The 21,858-nt window shown below is 42.8% G+C and overlaps 1 protein-coding gene across 1 annotated transcript in view; it reads left to right on the plus strand.

Moving 5' to 3' along the window:
* The window catches only part of LOC122933040 (guanine nucleotide-binding protein subunit alpha-14), a 136,513-nt gene that overhangs the window by 104,948 nt on the left and 9,707 nt on the right, over positions 1-21,858 (plus strand). The window contains exon 3 of the mRNA XM_044287779.1: positions 21,857-21,858. This exon is cut by the window's right edge and continues 153 nt beyond it. Coding sequence (XP_044143714.1) covers positions 21,857-21,858 — 2 coding nt within the window. The remainder of the gene's footprint in view (positions 1-21,856) is intronic.

Genomic DNA, 21,858 nt, shown 5'->3' on the forward strand with positions numbered 1-21,858 from the left:
CCGTGTGCATGCCACCATTTTTTTTCAAACTCCTCTAGACATTTCCTTTCCTTGTCTGCAAAACGGACAAGGATAGGACATGTTCTATCTTTTTGCCTTGCCGTGGAACGGACATACGGTTGCAGATCCAAAATATGTGGATCGGATGCGGACTAAACCTATGGCCGTGTGCATAAGGTCATATTTGGTTACCAAATGTGCAAGCCATTCTCCCCCAAAATCAAGCCTCCACGCAGTTGTGCGCATGAGGCCTAAATGGTTCTGTTAAATCATGAAAGAAGTTATGCTCACTGGTTCAAACCTCCTCTTGCTCCAGCAACACTGCTACCATGTGTGCCGCAAGTCACTGGCCTCAGTGGTATACAATATGATACCACTGAGGCCAGTGATTGGCTGCAGTGCTCAGATGTGGTATACAGACAGGTCATTGCTGCAGTCATATACATAAAGCCTGACTGGGTGGATCGGGGCAGCAGTGCTGAATGGTTCGGTTTTAACTAGTGGATATAACTTTTTATTATTTAACACCTTCCTTGCCTTTCACCATTTGTAATTGACTCTGACAACCCCTTTAAAGGCTATGTACACATTTTTGGGGGCAATTTTTTATTTCATTATACTTATTTTGAGCTAAAAATAATTTTTTCAGTTGGTCTTTATTAACAATACAGAATCCTTTTTTCTGTACAGAGCTGACATGCTCTACTAGCGGTCTGTGGATTTTTTGTCTTTTTTCTGTCATCTAAGGAGCAGACGGGCTCCTTATCTTTGCTCTCTTACATTATAAACACTCATTTAAGCTCAATCCTTATCTTACTGCTAAGAATGTGGCTTAAATAAGTGTTTATGACCTAAGTTAGAGATGAGGGTTATTAGTAGGGATGAGCGAATCGACTTTGAATAAAACATCCAAAGTCGATTCACATAAAATTTCGTTCTAATACTGTACGGAGCAGGAGCTCCGTACAGTATTAGAATGTATTGGCTCAGATGAGCCAAAGTTATTGCTTCGTGAAGTCTTGCACCTTGGTACCGAACTTGAGTTCGGGAAATGTTTTTTTTACAGTACGAATTAATTTATGAAAGGCACATGAGCCTCTAGGAGCAATGGGGGCGTTACCATTACACCTAGAGGCTTTAATCTCTGCAACTGCTGCACCCTCTGCACTTTGACATGGCCAGGCAGTGTTAGGCTACTTTCACACTTGCGTTCAGAGCTCATATAATGCAGACGGTGGCCTCAGAAAGTGTGAAAGTAGCCTCAGACGGATCCGTCCAGACTTTACATTGAAAGTCAATGGGGGACGGATCCGTTTGAAAATTGAGCCATAGTGTGTCATATTCAAACGGATCCGTCCCCATTGACTTACATTGTAAGTCTGGACGGATCCGCTTGCCTCCGCACGGCCAGGCGGACACCCGAACGCTGCAAGCAGCGTTCGGGTGTCCACCTGCTAAGCGGAGCGGAGGACAAATGGTGCCAGACTGATGCATTCTGAGCGGATCCGCATCCACTCAGAATGCATTAGGGCTGGACGGAAGCGTTTGGAGCCGCTTGTGAGCCCCTTCAAACAGAGCTCACAAGCGGACACCCGAACGCAAATGTGAAAGTAGCCTAAACGTCATCAAGCCTGGCCCTGGTCGAGCCTCTAGGTGTAATGGTAACGCCCCCATTGCTCCTAGAGTCTCATTTTTATATATTAAAACCTCATTTTTGTCAGCAATGCACTCGCATATGAACATGGGATCAACACAGACGCCTTCAGCTCCCAAGAGCATATGTAACAGGTCAGTTTCATACCGTAGGTACAACGCTATTTAATACTCCTCTTGTCTTGAAGAACTGTTGCATTTAACATGGCTAGTTATGTTTCTAGTATACCAGCAGCCCTACCTTAGTTTCACATGGGCTACACAAAGACGTTTTGTTTCTGCAGTTTAGTGAATTTGGCGACTAGGGTCACCGGTAAAACATATGGCATTTGACTTCTTTGACATGTCAATTAGGAGCTGGCGGAGATTTGCCCCCGAGCCTAGCTTCCAGGCAGCTCTTGATCTGCAGTAGACTTTCCTGTTATTGAGAACAGGTATTGTCACATGTTAGCACTCATTAGCTTCTCTGTTCAGAGCATTGATATAGGTTGGTAGGCCCAGGCTAGGGCCACCGCAGAGAGAGAAGCCCAAATGTGGCCGTTTTCTTTCTGTGAGACTTTCATGGCAGGGGTTATTAGTAGTGTGAACACAAGCCAGCAGCGCTACAATAAGCAGTAGACATTTGAGATTATTCGTATGCAAACATCTAAGTGTTTAGAGAAGGCAGTAACTGACCAAAGAAGAAAATCCTGTTTTACAAGTTTCAGCTATCAATCAATTCTCTGAACCTGCTTTTTACTCCTTAAAGGGAATCTGCCGCCGCCGGTTCTGGACTTGTGTCAGCCGTACTGCACATAAGGAGTCCAGCTCACCATTCTTTATTTTCTTTATTAAAGCCCCCCCATTCCCCAGCTGTCAGCACTTAAAGCTGCTCCGAAATCCACAGTCCGGAGTACTGTGCCATACTAACACAATGGAGAGGATGCATGCACAGCAGTCCTGACGTATTTCAGCGCAGAATGCTGATAGTGGGGCAACAGAGTGCAGTAAGAAAGTAAAAAAGAGCAATTTAAGAACCCTTATCTGCAGTGCTACTCATGTATTACTGCAGGTAGTAGTCCAAGATCGTGGTGACAGGTTCCCCATACTTTTTCATGACATATGACTGCAAGCACGCTCTTGGTCTATAGAAGTTTCCGAATTTTTTATTTTTATTTTATTTCCCTGCTATCAATGTGTATAAACCCTGTCAGACCATGTTGATAAATCTAAATGGAGCACTTAGCTGCAGGCACCGTTTTGGTGTCCGCCTCCAGAGCGGAATGGAGATGGAACGGAGGCAAACTGATGCGTTCTGAGCGGATCCCTGTCCATTCAGAATGCATTAGGGCAAAACTGATCCATTTTGGACCGCTTGTGAGAGCCCTGAATGGATCTCAGAAACGGAAACCAAAACGCCAGTGTGAAAGTAGCCGTACTTTGTAAGCATGCTAGTATCTGCCCTGAAATGTGTACTATAGGTGAATGGCAAGTCCTGTTCAGCAAGAACACATCATTGTTCTCTTTTCTTCTGAAAATGTTGCTGTGCAGACTGCTCGGAGGGAGCGATTAATGTAAAGCATGTGTTCGCTCACTCTTGGCTTTCTTCAAGGCTCCAGTTGCCAGAACAACTACTTAAATTGCAGAAAATCAAGTTTGTTTCAGTCAGTCCAAAATGTAGAGATGCTGGATTTTCTGGCATAACATGGGCTTGCTGGAACTGCACATCCATCTCAATGTTTGGCCATGGTGAACCTCTTTAGATTTCTAGAAAAACATTTAACGCTATATGCAGAATGCTTCAACATTTTATGAATTGCTGATTGGAATTGCAATATTTGCTAAGTATGACACAGCCAGCTGCAGGAGACATATGATGTGCCTTCAAACCATTTCTGCTGTCTAACCTATGGAAACCATGTCACTTGAGGTCAGTTGTGACTCTTCTTGGTGGTCTTTGTCTCCCTGGTTGCTGAATTCTGTGTCTTCTTTTTTTTTCACATCAATTCAGGATCTGTTGAAAAATGAACCACACCTAAAACGTGGGGTTCTGGTTAAGGCCTCATGCACACGACCGTTGTGTGCATCCGTGGCCGTTGTGCCGTTTTCCGTTTTTCTTTTTACTTTCAATGGGTCCGTGGAAAAATCGGAAAATGCACAGTTTTGCAGCAGAGACCGTGATCCGTGTATCCTGTCCGTCAAAAAAATAGGACTTGTCCTATTTTTTTGACGGACAACGGTTCACGGACCCATTCAAGTCAATGGGTCCGTGAAAGAACACGGATGCACACAAGATTGGCATCCATATCCGTGATCCGTGGCCGTAGGTTACTTTCATACAGACGGATCTGAAGATCCGTCTGCATAAAAGCTTTTTCAGAGCTGAGTTTTCACTTCACCAGGCAGCAGGGGGCAGTCATGTACACAGTTTTTTAGTATATTCTAACCTGAAGCGTCCCCATCACCATGGGAACGCCTCTGTGTTAGAATATACTGCCGAATCTGGGTTTCACGATGTAACTCATATCCGACAGTATATTCTAACATAGAGGCGTTCCCATGGTGATGGGGACGCTTCAAGTTAAAATATACCATCGGATTGGAGAAAACTCTGATCCGATGGTATAAAGGGACTCCTGACTTTACATTAAAAGTCAATGGGGGACGGATCCGTTTGCAATTGCACCATATTGTGTCAACGTCAAACAGATCCGTCCCCATTGACTTGCATTGTAATTCAGGACAGATCCGTTTGGCTCCGCACGGCCAGGAGGACACCAAAACGTCTTTTTTTTTCATGTCCGTGGATCCTCCAAAAATCAAGGAAGACCCACGGACGAAAAAACCGCCACGGACCTATGGACCCCGTTTTTACTGTCGTGTGCATGAGGCCTAACTGTAAGGCCACTTTCACACGAGCGAGTTTTCCCGCGCAGGTGCAATGCATGACGTGAACACATAGCACCCACACTGAATCCAGACCATTTCAATGGGTCTGTGTACATGAGCGTTGTTTTTCACGTATCACTTCTGCGTTGCGTGAATATCGCAGCATGTTCTATATTCTGCGTTTTTCACACAGCCCTGGCTCCATAGAAGTGAATGGGTCTGCATGAATAACGCATTGCATCCACAAGCAAGTGCGGATGCAATGCGTTTTTCACTGATGGTTGCGAAGGGTACTTTCACACAAGCGTTTTTCTTTTCCGGCACTGAGTTCCGTCCTAGGGGCTCAATATCGGAAAAGAACTGATCAGTTTTATCCCCATGCCTTCTGAATGGAGAGCAATCCATTTAGGATGCATCAGGATGTCTTCAGTTCAGTCTTTCTGACTTTTCAGGACAGAGGGAATACCGCAGCATGCTACGGTTTTATCTCCGTCCAAAATTCCGGAACACTTGCCGGAATGCCGTATCCAGAATTAATTTACATTGAAATGTATTAGTGCCGGATCCGCAGACCTTTAAAAATGTGGAAAGAAAAAAAAACGGATCAGTTTGTCCATATGACAAACGGACATACGGATCAGTTCTTGCAATGCATTTGTAAGACGGATCCGCATCCGGATCCGTCTACAAATGCTGTCCGTTTGCACGCAGATTGCCGGATCACTCTGCTGTAAGTGTGAAAGTAGCTTAAGAGATGTTTGTAAACCTCCTGTTTTTTTTATCACGAGTGTGAAAAACGTATCAAATCTGAACAAAAACTGAACAACTGAACTTACTTGCAAAATTTCGCATTTTTAACTGAATGCATCCGGACCTAATCCGTCATGCTCGTGTGCAAGAGGCCTAAGGCTAGGGCTACACGATGACCTATGTCTCGCAACATTTTGTCGCACAACAATTTTTATAATGATAGTCTATGGCAGGCATGTCCAAACTGCGGCCCTCCAGCTGTTGCAAAACTACAACGAAAAGCAGTACCCTTTTTTTTGGTACTGGCCTTTTTCTTAGGTGATATTTTTTGTTGGAGCTCTGCGCATTTTCACTTCACCTTCTCTATAGGGAAGAAATTCCAATGAGAAAACCTTAGTGGTAAGACATACTGGGTGGGGGATTTATTAAAACGGGTGCAAAGAAAAACTGGCTGAGTTGCCCATAGCAACCAATCAAATTTATCCTTTCTTTTCCCAAAGGAGCTATGAAAGATGAAATTTCAATGGTTGCTATGGGCAACTAAGGCTACTTTCACACTGGCGTTTCTGGGTCCGCCTGTGAGATCTGTTTCAGGGCTCTCACAAGCGGCCCAAAACGGATCAGTTCAGCCCCAATGCATTCTGAATGGATAAGTATCCGCTCAGAATGCATCAGTTTGGCTCCTTTCTGCCTCCATTCCGCTCTGGAGGCGGACACCAAAACGCAGCTTGCAGCGTTTTGGTGTCCGCCTGGCAATGCGGAGCCAAACAGATCCGTCCTGACTTACAATGTAAGTCAATGGGGACAGATCTGTTTTCACTGCCACAATATGGTGCAATTGAAAACGGATCCGTCCCCCATTGACTTTCAATGTAAGTCAGGAACGGATCCGTTTGACTTGCACTTAGACTTAGATTTTTTTTTTTTAAAGAGTAATGCAGACGGATCCGTTCTGAACGGATCTAAGCGTTTGCATTATAGGTGCGGATCAGTCTGTGCAGATACCAGACGGATCCGCACCTAAACGCAGGTGTGAAAGTAGCCTAAGCCAGTGTTCCTTTGCACCAGTTTTGATAAATTTGGTGTCTAAAAAAATAAATAAAATGAAAAACTGTGTTAGGCCCTTTATAGGGATATAACAGTAATAGGCCTCATGCACACGACCGTTGTGTGCATCCGTGGCCGTTGTGCTGTTTTCCGTTTTTTTTCACGGACCCATTGACTTTCAATGGGTCCGTGGAAAAATTGGAAAATGCACCGTTTGGCAGCCGCATCCGTGATCAGTGTTTCCTGGCCGTGAAAAAAATATGACCTGTCCTATTTTTTTCACTGCCAACGGTTCACAGACCCATTCAAGTCAATGGGTCCGTGAAAAATCACGGATGCACACAAGATTGTCATCCGTGTCCGTGATCTGTGTCCGTTTTTTCCTATCATTTCAATGGCAAACTTGACTTAGATTTTTTTTTTTTTCATTTTTCATGTCCGTGGATCCTCCAAAAAACAAGGAGGACCCACGGACGAAAAAACGGTCACGGATCACGGACCTCCGGACCCCGTTTTTGCGGACCTTAAAAAAAAAACGGTCGTGTGCATGAGGCCATAGGAATAGCAGCTCAACAAAAAAGACTTTTGAATGTTAGTTCAATAGAGGGATCCAGATAACTGTAATCTTAAATGCATGGCTGAGCCCAAACCACCTGTTGAGCATTTGACTGAAATGTAATGTATGGTTGTATAATGACATGATTTTACCATGATTTACAGGCACCATGTAAAAAGCTAGTTTTTTTACAGGGTGGATTATACTTTTTATTTGCAGCAGTTTGAAATCACCCTTAAGGGTCCATTCACACGTCCGCAAAATGGATCCCATTTATTTTCAATGGGGCCGGAAAAGATGCATCCGCACTTCCGTTCCGCAAAAAAAAAACATGTCCTATTCTTGTCCGCAGACACTGGCGAGAAAAAGCATTTCTTTAAGTGCCGGCCATGTGCGGTCCGCAAAATGGGGAACGCACATGGCCGGTGTCCGTGTTTTGAGGATCTGCAATTTGCGGACCGCAAAACACTTGTGGACGTGTGAATGGACCCTAAAGGGGTTGTGCAGGCAGTGTTTATTGATGACCTATCCTTAGGATACGTCATCAATATCTGCTTGGTGGGGTCTGACACTGGGCACCCCGCTGATCAGTTGTTTGATGAGGAGGCGGGTCTCCATGTGAGTGAAAATTCCTTTTCATTAGGGGTCATGCACGCGACCGTTGGATGTTGACTAGCCGTGTGCATTCTGCATTTAGCTGAACGACTGGCACCTAATAGAACAGTGCTATCCCTGTCCAGACAAGGATAGGACATGTTCTATATTTTTGCTGCTTCAACGGAATGGATAAACTGATGCAGACAGCATGAGGAGTGCTGTCCGTATCTTTTGTGGCCCCGTTGAAGTGAATGGGTCCGCATCCCCCCCACAAATAATGGTGATTGGATGTGGACCCAAACCATGGTCGTGTGCATAAGCCCTTACACCGCCCGTCATGTCAGAAGTGCAGTGTAATTAGAAGTACTTGTTCCATTCACTTGAATGGTGCGATTATTTGTGATTACATTATGCCACCGCTACACGGGAGACGCTACGTAGTGTAATGAAGAGGAAGCAGCGCTCCTCGTGGAGCACCGCCTCCTCTTCTACCACATGATCAGTGTCTGGTGTCGGATTTTAATAACTCCGCTATTGTACCCCAGAGTTTAATTTTCAATGGGCCAAACGTATGGATGATTTAAAAAAATAAAAATAAATTGCCTGACCATCCACCTCTGCTAAAGCGCTGCCACCTGGTCTTCTCCGCCATACTGCAGCATAGAGGTCCTGTATACTGCTATTATCACTGGCCTCATCATTCTTGTGCTGTACACTGCTGAGGCCAGTGATTGGCTGCAGCTGTATATCAGAACAAAAGCTTGGCTGAGAGGGTGTAACAGTGGCACTGGATTGGAGGGCACTCCAGAAGGAGTGTTTAGGTTTTTACTAATTCCTCTAACTACAGTTTGGTATCTTGCCCCACAGACCACAAAATAACAACTAGGATTTGGCCATTAGGTTTCCTCCACACTGTGTCTGGTGTCTACACCTGATCTATAGCTGTTTGACTATATGTGATCTCCTTTACAGATCTTATAGAATTAGAGATCTACGGAAGGAAGATCAGCTGACTTGATGCATATGTTTTCCCTCTGCATACTGAGTGAAGCCAAGGCGCATGCACTGCCAGACCATTCTGCCATGTATTGTGGGATAACAGTGTACACATTAACCTGCAGGATGTAGGTCATCCACCATCGCATCCAATCTCATTTCCCTTCCCTGTAACAGGAGGCCCCTGGCAGGGAGGATCAGCCATGTGAACTGTGGCTGCTCAGCTGTGTGTCCTTTCTGGTATAAACTGCATGCTCAACAGTAACAGACGGGAAGCCCTTTCCTTACAAGTGTGTTGTAATTGTTCAGGCTCAGGCATGTTTGCCCTGGCTCTGCTGGAAGCTCTGGGAAGCCTGCCTATGCATCTCATCTGGTTACAAGTAGTGCTTGTGATGTGCATGTACTGCCCGCACTTGAACTGCCTAGTATCCTGTGCTCCAAAGGGGTCATCCCCCAGTCCAGAATCATTTATATAGGCGTGCCATCTTCACCCCCTTGTCATCTGCTATTCTTTTCCTGTATCTACATTTTCAGGTTCCTTCTGTAGGGCTCACCTGCGCCATGCTATTCCCTCTTTATAGACTGCAGTACAGCAAATGAAAGCTGCCATGCTCCTTTCATTGCTTCTTATGTGCCCTTCTATTCTGGCACTTGAAATAATGAATTGCTGTCATCGGTGGCACTGTACAACAAAGCCAGTGAAGCAGGGAAAGGACTGCGCTGGCAATTACCTGTTAACGATTAAAGAAGCCATTCATCTGTCAGTAGCCTTTGTGAAGGTAAACAGTCCGGGAAAAAGACGTATCTGTCTGTAATACTCTTTAAGTGATGTGTCCGATTACTTGGTCCTCATTAATGTTTCATTTACAACTCGCCTATTGGTAAACCTCTTTCTTTGCTTATCCGGCGTGAATGCATGGAAAATGTGGTGGTGATCGCGCTGAAGTATGTACCACAGTAAGGCCCTATAGATATGTTAGTGAATCACTGGCATGTGCTGCTAGCGTTCTTCAGGGACCCTCAGATTCAATGGCTATATGTAGATATACATATATTTTTTTTAAACTGGCAGTAGAATGCGCTACTTTGGTCTATTTTCTGGGCCAAGAACGCCTATTCAAATCAATGGGTCAGTGCAAACCACGTACAGCACACAGATGGGCTCCATGTTCGCTCTGCTTTTCTGACTCTTGCTTGGAGATATCCTGGAAATCTTTTAGGATAAAAATTATAGAAAAAAGTCCCAATCCGTATTACAAAATTGCCACAGCAGTTCCCAATTGTGAAGTGGGTAAAGATCACAGTTCAGACCATGCATTTTTGAGGGACCGCGTGTTCCCTATTCAGGAGGTCAAACCTCTTCAATCTTGAGGCATCCAAGGTTTCTGGCACAGGCAAGTAAATCAGGTCCCCACTATCAGTACATTAAGCACCTGTGGGATAACAAAGTTCTCATATAGTGAAGCACTGCAGGTCACCAGGAAATTCCTTGTGTGTTTATACTCACAAGCGCAGCTTGATGTATAGGCACATAGTATAGCTCCACGGCTCTCCTCTATCCACGTCTCCACCACTAGTAGATAAAGACCACTTTACATAAGTTGAGGATTGGTACGTTATTGAGCATCAGCATTGGGATGTGAAGGTGCTGCCGATCACATCTTTAGGTGGTACATAAATCACTTGTTGACGGCAAATAATTGTGCAAACAGGCATGTGCTATCAACAAGCAAAGAAATGCAGCTAATGGGTGGACAGTGATCGGCGACAAAAGATCAAAATTCATAGACTGAGGTGCCAAGTGACTTTAATACTTCATACAGTATGCCAAAATGGTGTCCTTTTGATACATCATACAGTATGCCAAAATGGTGTCCTTTTGATACATCATACAGTATGCCAAAATGGTGTCCTTTTGATACATCATACAGTATGCCAAAATGGTGTCCTTTTGATACATCATACAGTATGCCAAAATGGTGTCCTTTTGGCATAAGTCTTCAACTCTAATAAAAATAAATAACTAGTCTTTTTTTTATTTTATTTTTTAAAGTCCAACTGTATACAAAAGCCACCGATCAGCTGTTTGAGAAGGCAGCGGCGCCCCCGTGAGCACCACAGCCTTCTCTCTGCTTTTCCTAGGCCAGTGACCACACATTCATCGATGAATGGGGCTGAGCTGCAATACCAATCACAGATGTTATACAATGTACGGCGCTGATCTTGGTAAGCTGTGATAAGGCAGCAGCGCTCAAAGGAGAGCGGATACAATGGTTTGCACTATAGGTGCGGATCCGTCTGTGCAGATACCAGACGGATCCGCACCTAACGCAGGTGTGAAAGTAGCCTAAGATGTATCTTTATGGGTTTTCATGTAATCATAAATGTCATTATTCAGTCATTGAAAATAGTGAGGAATTGCGTAACTTTTTTTATTATACATTGATTAAACTTCATTTGTATAAAAACATAAATCCCCCTTTTAAAGGGAATGTCTCATCAGAAAATAACCTATTGTTTAAAGCACGTTTTGTGTTAAACATATTTTTATCTTATTTTGGTAATTTTTTTTAATTTTTCATGTCACTAGCTATTTAAAAAAATAAAAACTCCCTGCAATTATGCAGTTTTCACAGCAGCCACTAGACTTCTTGTTCTGGGCAGGTAATTTTTCAGTGGCCTTCTCATTATCTTAGGATTACAATGACAGATATCACCTGTGATAAGGCTTAAGGGCACATCTGTGGGGGAGATTCCAGTATGAACCTTCGTTGTGTCTGTGGCCAATGTATCTGCTGTCAAAGCACATGAAGTCTTGACATATTTAAGGCCTAGTTGCCAGTGTGAAACCTGAATGATTTAAGAATAAAAAAAAACATATATACTGTAGTTAGAGGCATGGAATAAAAAATTAAAAAAAATGTTTAATATAAAAACTGGATTTAAAGGGACACTGACAGGCCCAACAAGCATATTTAGGTATCTATATGACAGTACAGGTCTTATAAGGGGTATTAAAATCATATAAGTATCCCCTTGTCCACATTCTAAATACAGTAAACTGAAGTTTTATAACTTGCTTGAACCGTCTTCAATCTGCCCAAGGGGCGGCGTTTCACCTCCACTTGCGCCCAGCCAGCCGCTCCCAACTGCCGTTTTGAAGTGCCGCCCAGCTCATCAATATTCACTTTGCTGGGCGGCTTCTGCTGTCCCCGCTCTAAAGCGCTGCGCTGAACAGTGCCCGGCGCATGCGCAGGATCTTGTGAAGTCGGGGACAGTAGTAGCCGCCTAGCGAAGTGAATATTGATGAGCTGGGCGGCGCTTACTGTACCGGACTTCACAAGAGCCGGCGCATGCGCCGGGCACTGTTCAGCGCAGCGCTTCAGAGCGGGGACAGCAGAAGCCGCCCAGCAAAGTGAATATTGATGAGCTGGGCGGCGCTTCAAAACGGCAGTTGGGGGCGGCTGGCTGGGCGCAAGAGAGGTGAAACGCCGCCCCTTGGGCAGATTGAAGACGCTTCAAGCAGGTTATAAAACTTCAGTTTACTGTATTTATAAGGTGGACAGGGGGGATACTTAGATGATTTTAATACCCCTTATAAGACCTGTACTGTCATATAGATACCTAAATATGCTTGTTGGGCCTGTCAGTGTCCCTTTAAACAATAGGCCATTTACGGATGACACATTCCCTTTACGCTGCGTGTGAAGATGTTACAATAACTGCTTCTGTGTGCAAGGTGTTTTTAGGAAGAAATATCTGGTAGCACCCAGAAAGAGTTTGCCAAGTCCCACAAGCTCTTATTTTTCTAAGCTTCCTCCCTAAAAATCTTCAGAAGTGCAAATAAATTCACAGGCTTTCCGCTGAAGAATTATAAAAATAAACTTTCAAGCTAAAATGATACGTTGTGCTGAGATGTAGCTTTCCATTCCTGTTTTACTTCTCCAGTTGTGGCTTTAATGTCCGCTCAACTGTTACCTGTGCTCTGCAGATCCCGACTTCGCTTTTAGTTTTTTTTTTCCTGTATTTTAATGAAGCATTTTTGTAAAACCACAAACAAAGCAAAACAGTAAATTAAAGGGGAAAGTAAGCGAAGTGTGAAAATATTACCAAAGTAGCAATAGTGAGCAACAATGGTAAACAGTAGGCGAGAGGTGAACATTACAATGGAGCGCAAGTAGAAAAGGAGTCCCAGATAGACCATGTGGCTTAGAATTTCATATGGGAGGCATGGAGTTTTTTTTTTGTTTTTTTTTTTAATAGAAAGCTCATCCTTGGTTTAAAGACTGACTAGTTAAGGAGGTGCAGTGCACTTCCAAATTAATACCATAAGGAGTAGAACCAGGGGCGTAGCTAACGGCTCATGGGCCCTGGTGCAAGAGTTCAGCTTGGGCCCCCCTTCCCTCAGTGCGTTGTGTGTCTTCTTATGCAGCACAAGGGTCTTTGGGCCCCCTCAGGCTCCTGGGCCCGGTAGCGACTGCTACCTCTGCACCCCCTATAGCTACGCCCATGAGTAGAACTAAAGTTGGAGGGGGTACATGTACAAAGGGTTGTCGCAGCCAAGGTCATGGAGCCATTCTATGGCATGGTACCAACTGAACAGAATCCCAATACAGTATACAAAGGCAACTTGTAGCTGGCAACACCGTGCAAGGAAGTTGTGCACTTGCATAGATTATTCATCTGGCAGTCTTAGGCTACCTGCACCCGTTGCAGATTCTTGTGCGGAAAAACCGTAGCGTAATAGAGTACCATGAAAGTGAATGAGGTTACACAAATCTCATGTTCACTTTGCTTTTGCTTTTTTTTCTATGCAGAAATTGACCTGTTGTGCAGATTTTGAAATTGCCACATATCAATTGTTTGTGTGTTTTGTTCTTTGTATGTGTTGATTAGGGATGGGCGAATCGCTCCATACAGTATTGAAACAAAGTTTTATGCGATTCGCTCATCCATGTGTTGATTTCACACTTTTCAATGCAAGGGGGAGATCTGCAGAAAACTTGCCTAAAAACGGTAAGTAACACATGCAGTTTTTGATGCAATAAAATTTTTAGTTTTGAAATCTGCACTTACGGGCATGTACCCTTATGGAGTCTCTAAAGTGGGTTTCACGTGGCCATAATAGAAACACATTTTAACATCCATATTATTGTAACCAGGGGGCGAACTGGGAACTAAAAACTAAAGTGGGCACCATGTTTTAGGCAAATTCAAACTGACAGAAGGCAGGGCAACACAAATAGTTAGGGACAGCAGATGAGAGTGGGCCAGCAAAACCATTGTACAGCACAAATTACCGCCCCATAAGAATAAAATGGCACAGTGCAGCACAAAATAGTTCCACTTTCACCGCAGTATTCAACTATATCATCTTCCTGAGGTTGAACACAGTTGAATTCAGGAGGACGCCTGTGGCCATCTGCCATGTACCTGGTGCTCCTAACATTAATTAATGCGGAGAGCATCAGATTGTTATGTACCTGGATGGCAGCTGTGAGGAGGGCTCAGGTGGCCTCATGGCATCGGCCCACTGGGAATTTTCCCTATAGGGTCTATGGCCATTCCGCCCCTGATTGTAACACCCGGAATCTCTGCAGTTCTGCTTAGCCAAACTTACATGACCATACTAAACAGTTGTGATCTAGTTCCAGATCAGTAGAACCGTGTGGAGTTTATGCATTTTGGCTGTGATACAGATACTAAAATGTGCCTGTTTGAAACCGGTTTCATCAGAAGTATTAAAATTTATTTTTCAATAGTTATCTGTGAATGACATTGGTAATCTAAGTTTTGGTGTCATATTGTCAAAAATGGGTGTGTAATATCTTTAGAGAGGTTGCCCCCAAAGTATATATCAAACGAGTTATCCAGTTTCTAAAGTTGATGGGCTGCCTTACTAACCCCTGCCGATCAGCTGTTTAAAGGGGCCACGTGTTGCAAGCCCTGGCGCCTCTTCAGTGTTTACATCGGTTCCAGGCATTGTGTGTAACGCACACCCAGTATTTTAAGTAGTGGCGATACAAGGTATTATGTTCTATTTCTAATACTTCTTTTCACCATGCTTGTTAGCGTATATTCGGACAGGGAGGAAACACCACTCTGCAGTGGAGTTGAGTGAACTAATAGTAGAAAGAGCAATCTCCGAATATGAGCATCCTTATCCCGAATACCTGTTATACTAAAGGACTTTATTTTAATTAAGACTGATCTGTTATACTTTTATTAGGATCTCATGATGAGTATAGCTATACATATAATAAGAGGATTTTTTTTGTCATTAATTGTGTTTTTATTGGAATGTTCATATATACTTTTTCCATAAGATGTTGCTGGTATAATTTTTCCTTTATGCGATATAGTGCAGATTTGCCTGTAGCATATGAATTGCTGTAGTCACATGATACAACGTGAAATAGATCACGAACAAGTAACGGCTAGCAGATACAATAGTTAACGGCCATTGATGAGCATCAGACATGTAACAGGCAGAAGCAGATTCTGTACTGCATTTCCTACTAACATTATGCTGTGACTAAGAATTCACCTTCAGGGCTAGAAACGCGTAAGTAATTTTCTTTCCATGGATAGATTGTAAACATTAATTAAACGAATGTCAAATAAATAGCTGATTTTATTCATTTTTCAAGATGAGTTCTAGAGCGTCCTGATTCTACTATAGGTACGAGGGAGCCTGACTTTTCTCTCTCTGCCAACTGCCTCCCTATGTTTGCCTTTTTACTGCAAATTCCCTAATAAAGTGTATTACACTTAAAAGCAATGCCCCTACATATTAAATGAAATGATCCCAGTGACGTATGGCTAAAGTTTTAATTTAGGCTTCATTCACACCAGCGTTCAACTTCAGCCTTTCCGTTCTCCTGCTCCGTTATAGGAGCAGGAGAACGGAAAGGACGGATTGGGCACATAACTGAGGCGAGCGGAGCCTACAGACCCCATAGACTATAATGGGGTCTGTTAGGTTTACGACAGAAGATGATTTTGGAGCGGAGACGAAAGTACTGCATGCAGGACTTTTGTCTCCGCTCCAAAATCATCTGAGTGTAAACCTAAGTCCTGCATGCAGTACTTTCGTCTCCGCTCCAAAATCATCTTCTGTCGTAAACCTAACGGACCCCATTATAGTCTATGGGGTCCGTAGGCTCCGCTTGGTTATGTGCCCAATCCGTCCTTTCCATTCTCCTGCTCCTATAACGGAGCAGGAGAACTGAAAGGCTGAACGCTGGTGTGAATGAGGCCCAACACACTGTCTGAAAGCTGTTTAATTGCTACAAGAAGTAACCTCTTTTCCCAGGATAAACAACTGTGATCCTATGTATATATCCCTTGTGTGGAAATATGACCAATTACTACAACTGGTTACACTGAGACCTGTAATCTCTGATTCCCCTAGTAAATCAGGTGAAAGAGCAAAGCTGTAGAGATCACTTTTCACCCATCACCTCATTATCATTTCAGGTACGATTACAATGACAAATAATACCTCTTTACACATAAAACAGAATCCACCATAGGTGATGGTCACATCTTATCTACTCCCCTTCTCTGCATGTCTAGTGTGCCATATGGCCCATGTTGGCTGCTGTATAGCATCTCTCTCAATGTTGTTAAGCAGTGGAGGCAAAATGGCTGCCCTCATTATTAGGAAATAGAATAAAGGAAACAAAAATAAATAGGTGTCTCTATTAAGTTTTAAATGGTAAATATAGGTAATAAATTGCCACTAAAGGGAACCTGACACGTCGAACATCTCAGCCGGTTATAGAGCAGGAGAAGCTGAACAGATCGATGTATAGTTTATGAGGAAATATTAAGTAAAACTTGTAATTAATTTAAATTCCTCCTCATTCTGGGCTTTGAGGTCCAGGAGTTGGTCCCATCAGTGACTGACAGCCTTTCCTCTAGGACTGTGTACACACAGATAGCGGTCAGTCACTGATGGGACTGGCTCCTGGACCTCAAAGCCCAGAATGAGCAGGATTATAAATGAATGAAATACAAGTGTTACTGAATCCTTTCTCAAACTATATCTCGATCTGCTCAGCTCCTCCTGCTCTATGGTGCTGGCAGATTATACAGCATTATCATGGTGACAGGTTCCCTTTAAAGTTATGGCTGGAAAATCAGATATTATGTAATATTCTTTTCACAATCTTGTATAGAGCCTGATGTTTTGCATACCTATACAGTATTATATAACTGGGCCAAAAACCTCATATAGGCATAGATTTCTGTGTTTTGGTGGGTCTGGCAGGTGTATGGTATGAATGAGTGCACTCGGAAGGTGATGACAGGTGAGAGTGAAGGAAATCCTGAGTTGATATATGGAAGTTGGTGGGTCAACAAAGAATATACATCCACATCTCTAACCTTTTTATTCTAGGGGTCGGCAACCTCCTGTGAAACTACAACTCCCAGCATGCTCTGTTCATTTCTGTGGGAGTTCTTAGAGAAGCCTGTCGTCGTAGTTTCACCACAGTTGGAGTGCTGGAGGTTGCTGATCCCTGCTCTATTCTGTAGTTTAGCAAATGGCTGCAAGAAACAAAGTTGGCTTCTCTGTCAGAAACTGTAAACTTTGACTTGATCTATTTTACACACTGCTGCAGAGAATAAATGCGCTCATATTATTTAGACTGCTGTGTGTTAGTTTAAAGAACCACTGGCGAGAGCTGGATAATACAGCAGTCGCCAATCCTGCCGCCCTGCCTGGAAGTGACTGAACGAACCGCTCGGGAGATGGACCTCGGGTCTGTATTTGTAGAAGAGGGGTCAGAGTTTCTACACCACTGAACAGATATGCTCCATTTCTGTCTCGTACTGGGATACAGGGATGCACAGGGCACGTTCACACTTGGTGTTAGGAAACTGCAGTAAAACACATAGTGAAATGAATTTAGAAACTACATACATGCCTTTAAAGAAGCTGCAGTTTCACTTTGCCGTTTTTGTGCAGTTTTAAGTACCGCACTGAATTGTATCTATTTTTCTTTATGCGTCTCTGTTATTTCCTTGCAGAATCACAATTAGAAAAATAAAAAATGCACAGTTAAAGGGTTTTTTCCATCTGGTGATTTGTGCCATATTCACAGGGGTATGGGTCCCAGAGATGGAACCTGCACCTATCTCAAGAATGGGACCCCATCATGTCTACATCCACTGGAAAATAGCGAAGTAAGCGCACTTGGCTTTCAGAATTCCCATAGCAGTGAATGGAGAGAACTGTGGATGCACTGCCACCTCTCCATTCACTGAACTGCATGTCAGAACCCCGTCCTTGAGAGAAGAGTGGATCCCAGAGGTGGTAGCAGCATCTGTTGCAGATGGGACAGCCCCTTTAAATACAGTACATTTTCAACTTCAGTTGTGATTCCTTCCATTCATTTTAGTGGGATCTTCTAACTAATAAAAAACGGACAATGCATAAAATTGTAATGGAGAAAACTCCTTAATACGCCACTTGTGAACACGGGTTTGCATTTGGAATTTTTTAGGCGAATAATAGTGTAGTTGTGATTTTATGGCATATTTCTATTTTGGGCCAATTTTGTAACCATGGTTATGGAAACAAAGTTATCATTGAACTGGAGATCTCTCATATGTGGTAGATTGGACTGATGGATTAGGTATCATATTTTATTGGATAAAACTGATTATCTGTATTATTATTATTATAATAATAATAATATTATATTATTATTATAATTATTATTATTATTATTATTATTATTTGAAAGCGCCATTAAGTTCATGGTGCTGTAAATCAAGAGGGGTTACACATGCATAATATACAAAGTACAATGTGCATGGGCTTAGTAACAGACTGGTACAGAGGGGGAGAGGACCCTGCCCACAAGAGCTGACAATCTACAAGGGAAGGACAGAGCAGGTGATCATTCTATTACACTGGAATAATGGTGTGGCCTTGCCATTGGCCCTAGTGGCTTACCCTGTACCCTGAGCGCATTTAATACTCTGATCTGTCCATGGGTACAAAGACGCATACATGTCATAAACCTTATACGGTTCTGTGTAGACTGATATCATCAGTCCCTTTTTTCAGGATGCAAGATATGATGGATCATTTATTTATGTTTTGCAAAAAAACAAAACAATAGGCAATGGGCTCTGATGGTTCTTTTAGGCCTATAATGGATCTGTAAATTTTCCAGCAGATTAGTGAAGAAGATTATGGACGCCTTTACTCTCTGCAGCGTATTGTATGTTTTGTGTATGCCCGCCAATATTAACTTGAAGAATGTGGTGTAACCAGTTAAACCATGGCAGGTGTTTCGGGCACATAGGTCAGATCTATTTCTTTATTTTACAGCATGTCATGTTGGTGAATGTCATTCTGTATTGTACCACAGTTATTTAGGTCAGTAATAAATTGCACCATGGGTCCAAAAAATTTTAGGGTTGGGAAAAATGTCTTCAAAACAGCTGTATATTGGTTAAACCTGTCTAAAGGGTGGAAGGTGGGTCAGTGGATGGCAATGCTGCCTTGAAACACTGCTGCTCTGAGATAAAGGGGTTGTCTGGTTTTTAGGATGAAACTGGACCACCCTCTGGATAAAGCTACAATGAGGAACAGGTAAGCACTTATCTGCCAGGTCCCGGTCCTCCTGGCAGAGCTTTATTTATCCGACTGCAGTGACATCACGTCGACAAAACACGTGACCGCTGCAGCCAAACCCTGGCCTCTTCGGGGGCACCACTGAGGCTAGTCATTGAATGTCACATTCCCTTTTATTTATCCTACCAAGAACTAGGGACAGATATTAAGATCATATGCCTGTCATTGGTACGTCGTATAGTGAACCGAAGACTGGGACTGATGTTAGTGTATTTTCTGTATTATTTTAAATAAGAATAAGAAATTCAGATGCAGAAAAAAAGTTTATAAAATATAGTGCATACTGCAAATGTTATGTTCATTTCTACAGGAACATCATTTACAGAAAGGTGTACAGTGTAGCAACCAAAGAAAAGATGGTAATTCTAGAAAAGCTAGCCTCTGATAATTGTGCTCTATTCCACTATGGGGGAACAAAAGACACAACAAATACATGTGAATAAGCACTGTATCCATTTTGAGGTTCTCAAACCGTGGATCTGCAAAATACGGGTACCAGCCATTTTTCTACTAAAACCGAGTAGAATAGGACATGTTATATAATTTGCAAAACAGCCACACAGATGTGGACAGCACATGGATGACATGACTAGAGATGAGTGAATTTACGCTTATGAAATTCGTTCACACTTTGTTTACTGGTAAAAGCAAAATTGCGTTATGGATTCTGTTACCACGGACCATAACGCAATTCTATGACGGAATGCCTTTAGAGGCATTATGTTATAATAGAAGTCTATGGGCTGCAAAACAGAACCGTCCCGTTTCCGTTATGCAGTAGAAGACTGCCCTGCATAACGGAAACGGGACGGATCCGTTTTGCAGCCCATAGACTACTATTATGATGGAGTAAATAACGGAATGCCTCTAAAGGCATTCTGTTATAGAATTGGGTTATGGTCTTCGGTAACGCAATTAATCTTTTACCACCGAACAAAGTGTGAACGAATTTCAAAATATGAAATTCACTCATCTCTAGACATGACGCATTTTTCACGGATTCATAGAAATGAATGGGTCACATGCAATCCGCCAAAAATGTAGATTGGATGCCAATCTGAACTACAACCATGAGCATAAGGCCTTAAATACTATTTTATTTTTTTTTTAGTTGGTAAAAGGGCCGACAAGTCCTTTTGTGTGTTTATTCCTATGCTAAATTGTGTGCAATACATTGGAGCTTTAGAAGAGAATTAAAATCATGTAATAATGTTGTATATTGCCCTTTTTGTGGAAAACAATCATATAAAACGTTCTGTTGTGGGGGGCGCCTCATTTGAATAGTCGAACCATTGTTTCTTGTAACTGCTGCTGCTGTTCAAAGGTTGTTTTAGGATACGTGAAAGCATAAATTGCCACTAAAAGGCACGTGTGTGAGGAGGCTGTCCTCTAGAGGCAGCAGCTGAAATAAGCGGTCATGCAACATTTGCTTCCTTTGGCTCACTTTTTTGCGGCGTTTTTAATTTCATGCATTTTTTTTTTTTTTTTACAAGCGGGTTTTTTTTTTTTTTCAGGCTTTTTTCACCCTAATAGAAAATTCTATGAAAAACTAATGGGAGAAATGCTGTACTCGCGTATGCCACAACAACAACAAAAAAGTACTGTTTGTAGTGTGTTTCATTTGATCTTGACGTGCATCTCAGGCTACTTTCACACTCGCGGATCCGCACCGATAATGCAACCGCATACATCCGTTCAGAGCGGATCTGTTTGTATTATCTTTAACATAGCCGAGACGGATCCGTCTTGAACACCACTGAAAGTCAATGGAGGACGGATCCGTTTTCTATTGTGCCTGATTGTGTCAGTGAAAACGGATTCGTCCCCGTTGACTTACATCCTCTGCATCGTCAGGCGGATACCAAAACGCTGCAAGAAGTGATACATTCTGAGCGGATCCTTTTCCATTCAGAATGCATTAGGGCAAAACTGATCCATTTTGGACCGCTTGTGAGAGCCCTGAACGGATCTCGCAAATGTAAACCAAAACGCCAGTGTGAAAGTAGCCCAACATTTGGCGTTTTTTCCCAAAACTGGTGTAAAGGAAAACTGGCTTAGCTGCCCATAGCAACCAATCAAATTCCATCTTACATGTTTCACAGCTCCTTTGGAAAATGAAATGATTGGGTGCTATTGGTATTTAAGCCAGTTCTACTTTACACCAGTTTGATAAATGGCCCCCATAGTGTTTACAGCAGCAGCAAAGTGGATAAGGTTTTATGAAATGTCATCCACATGCTGCATAACAGTCGACTGCTCGTTCAGTGAAGGAGACCACTGCATTTACATGCAGCCATTACCTTCACAGTATGAGGCCGGCACTAACGACAGGATTACCCGATGAATGAGTACTTTGCTCATTCATCGGGTGATCAGCGCCACATTTACACAGGCAGATTGTCAGGAAGAAGCGTTCGTTCCCATTAATCTGCTTGATATTCGGCCTGTGTAAATTCACCTTTTCAGTTTTCCTGTTGAAATCCAAAAATCTGAAAATGTCATCTCCTGTATGTGTATAAAGTGCGTGCATATGTGTAACCCTAGGTTTATGTAAAGCATGGCTTACTGGCACACTTTCTTTCCTCCTCACCAACTAATGAAGATTATGGTTTGCATTGATATAAACTGAATTCGCTTACAGCATTTGACATGACTTCTGTTCACTGAAGTGATTGGGGTTTATTTGTTTTTCTTTCTCCTAATTTCTTTTGATATATTATTTTTTTTTTTACTAGGA

Source organism: Bufo gargarizans, chromosome 1 (genome assembly GCF_014858855.1).
Source record: "Bufo gargarizans isolate SCDJY-AF-19 chromosome 1, ASM1485885v1, whole genome shotgun sequence".
NCBI classification, from domain to species: domain Eukaryota; kingdom Metazoa; phylum Chordata; class Amphibia; order Anura; family Bufonidae; genus Bufo; species Bufo gargarizans.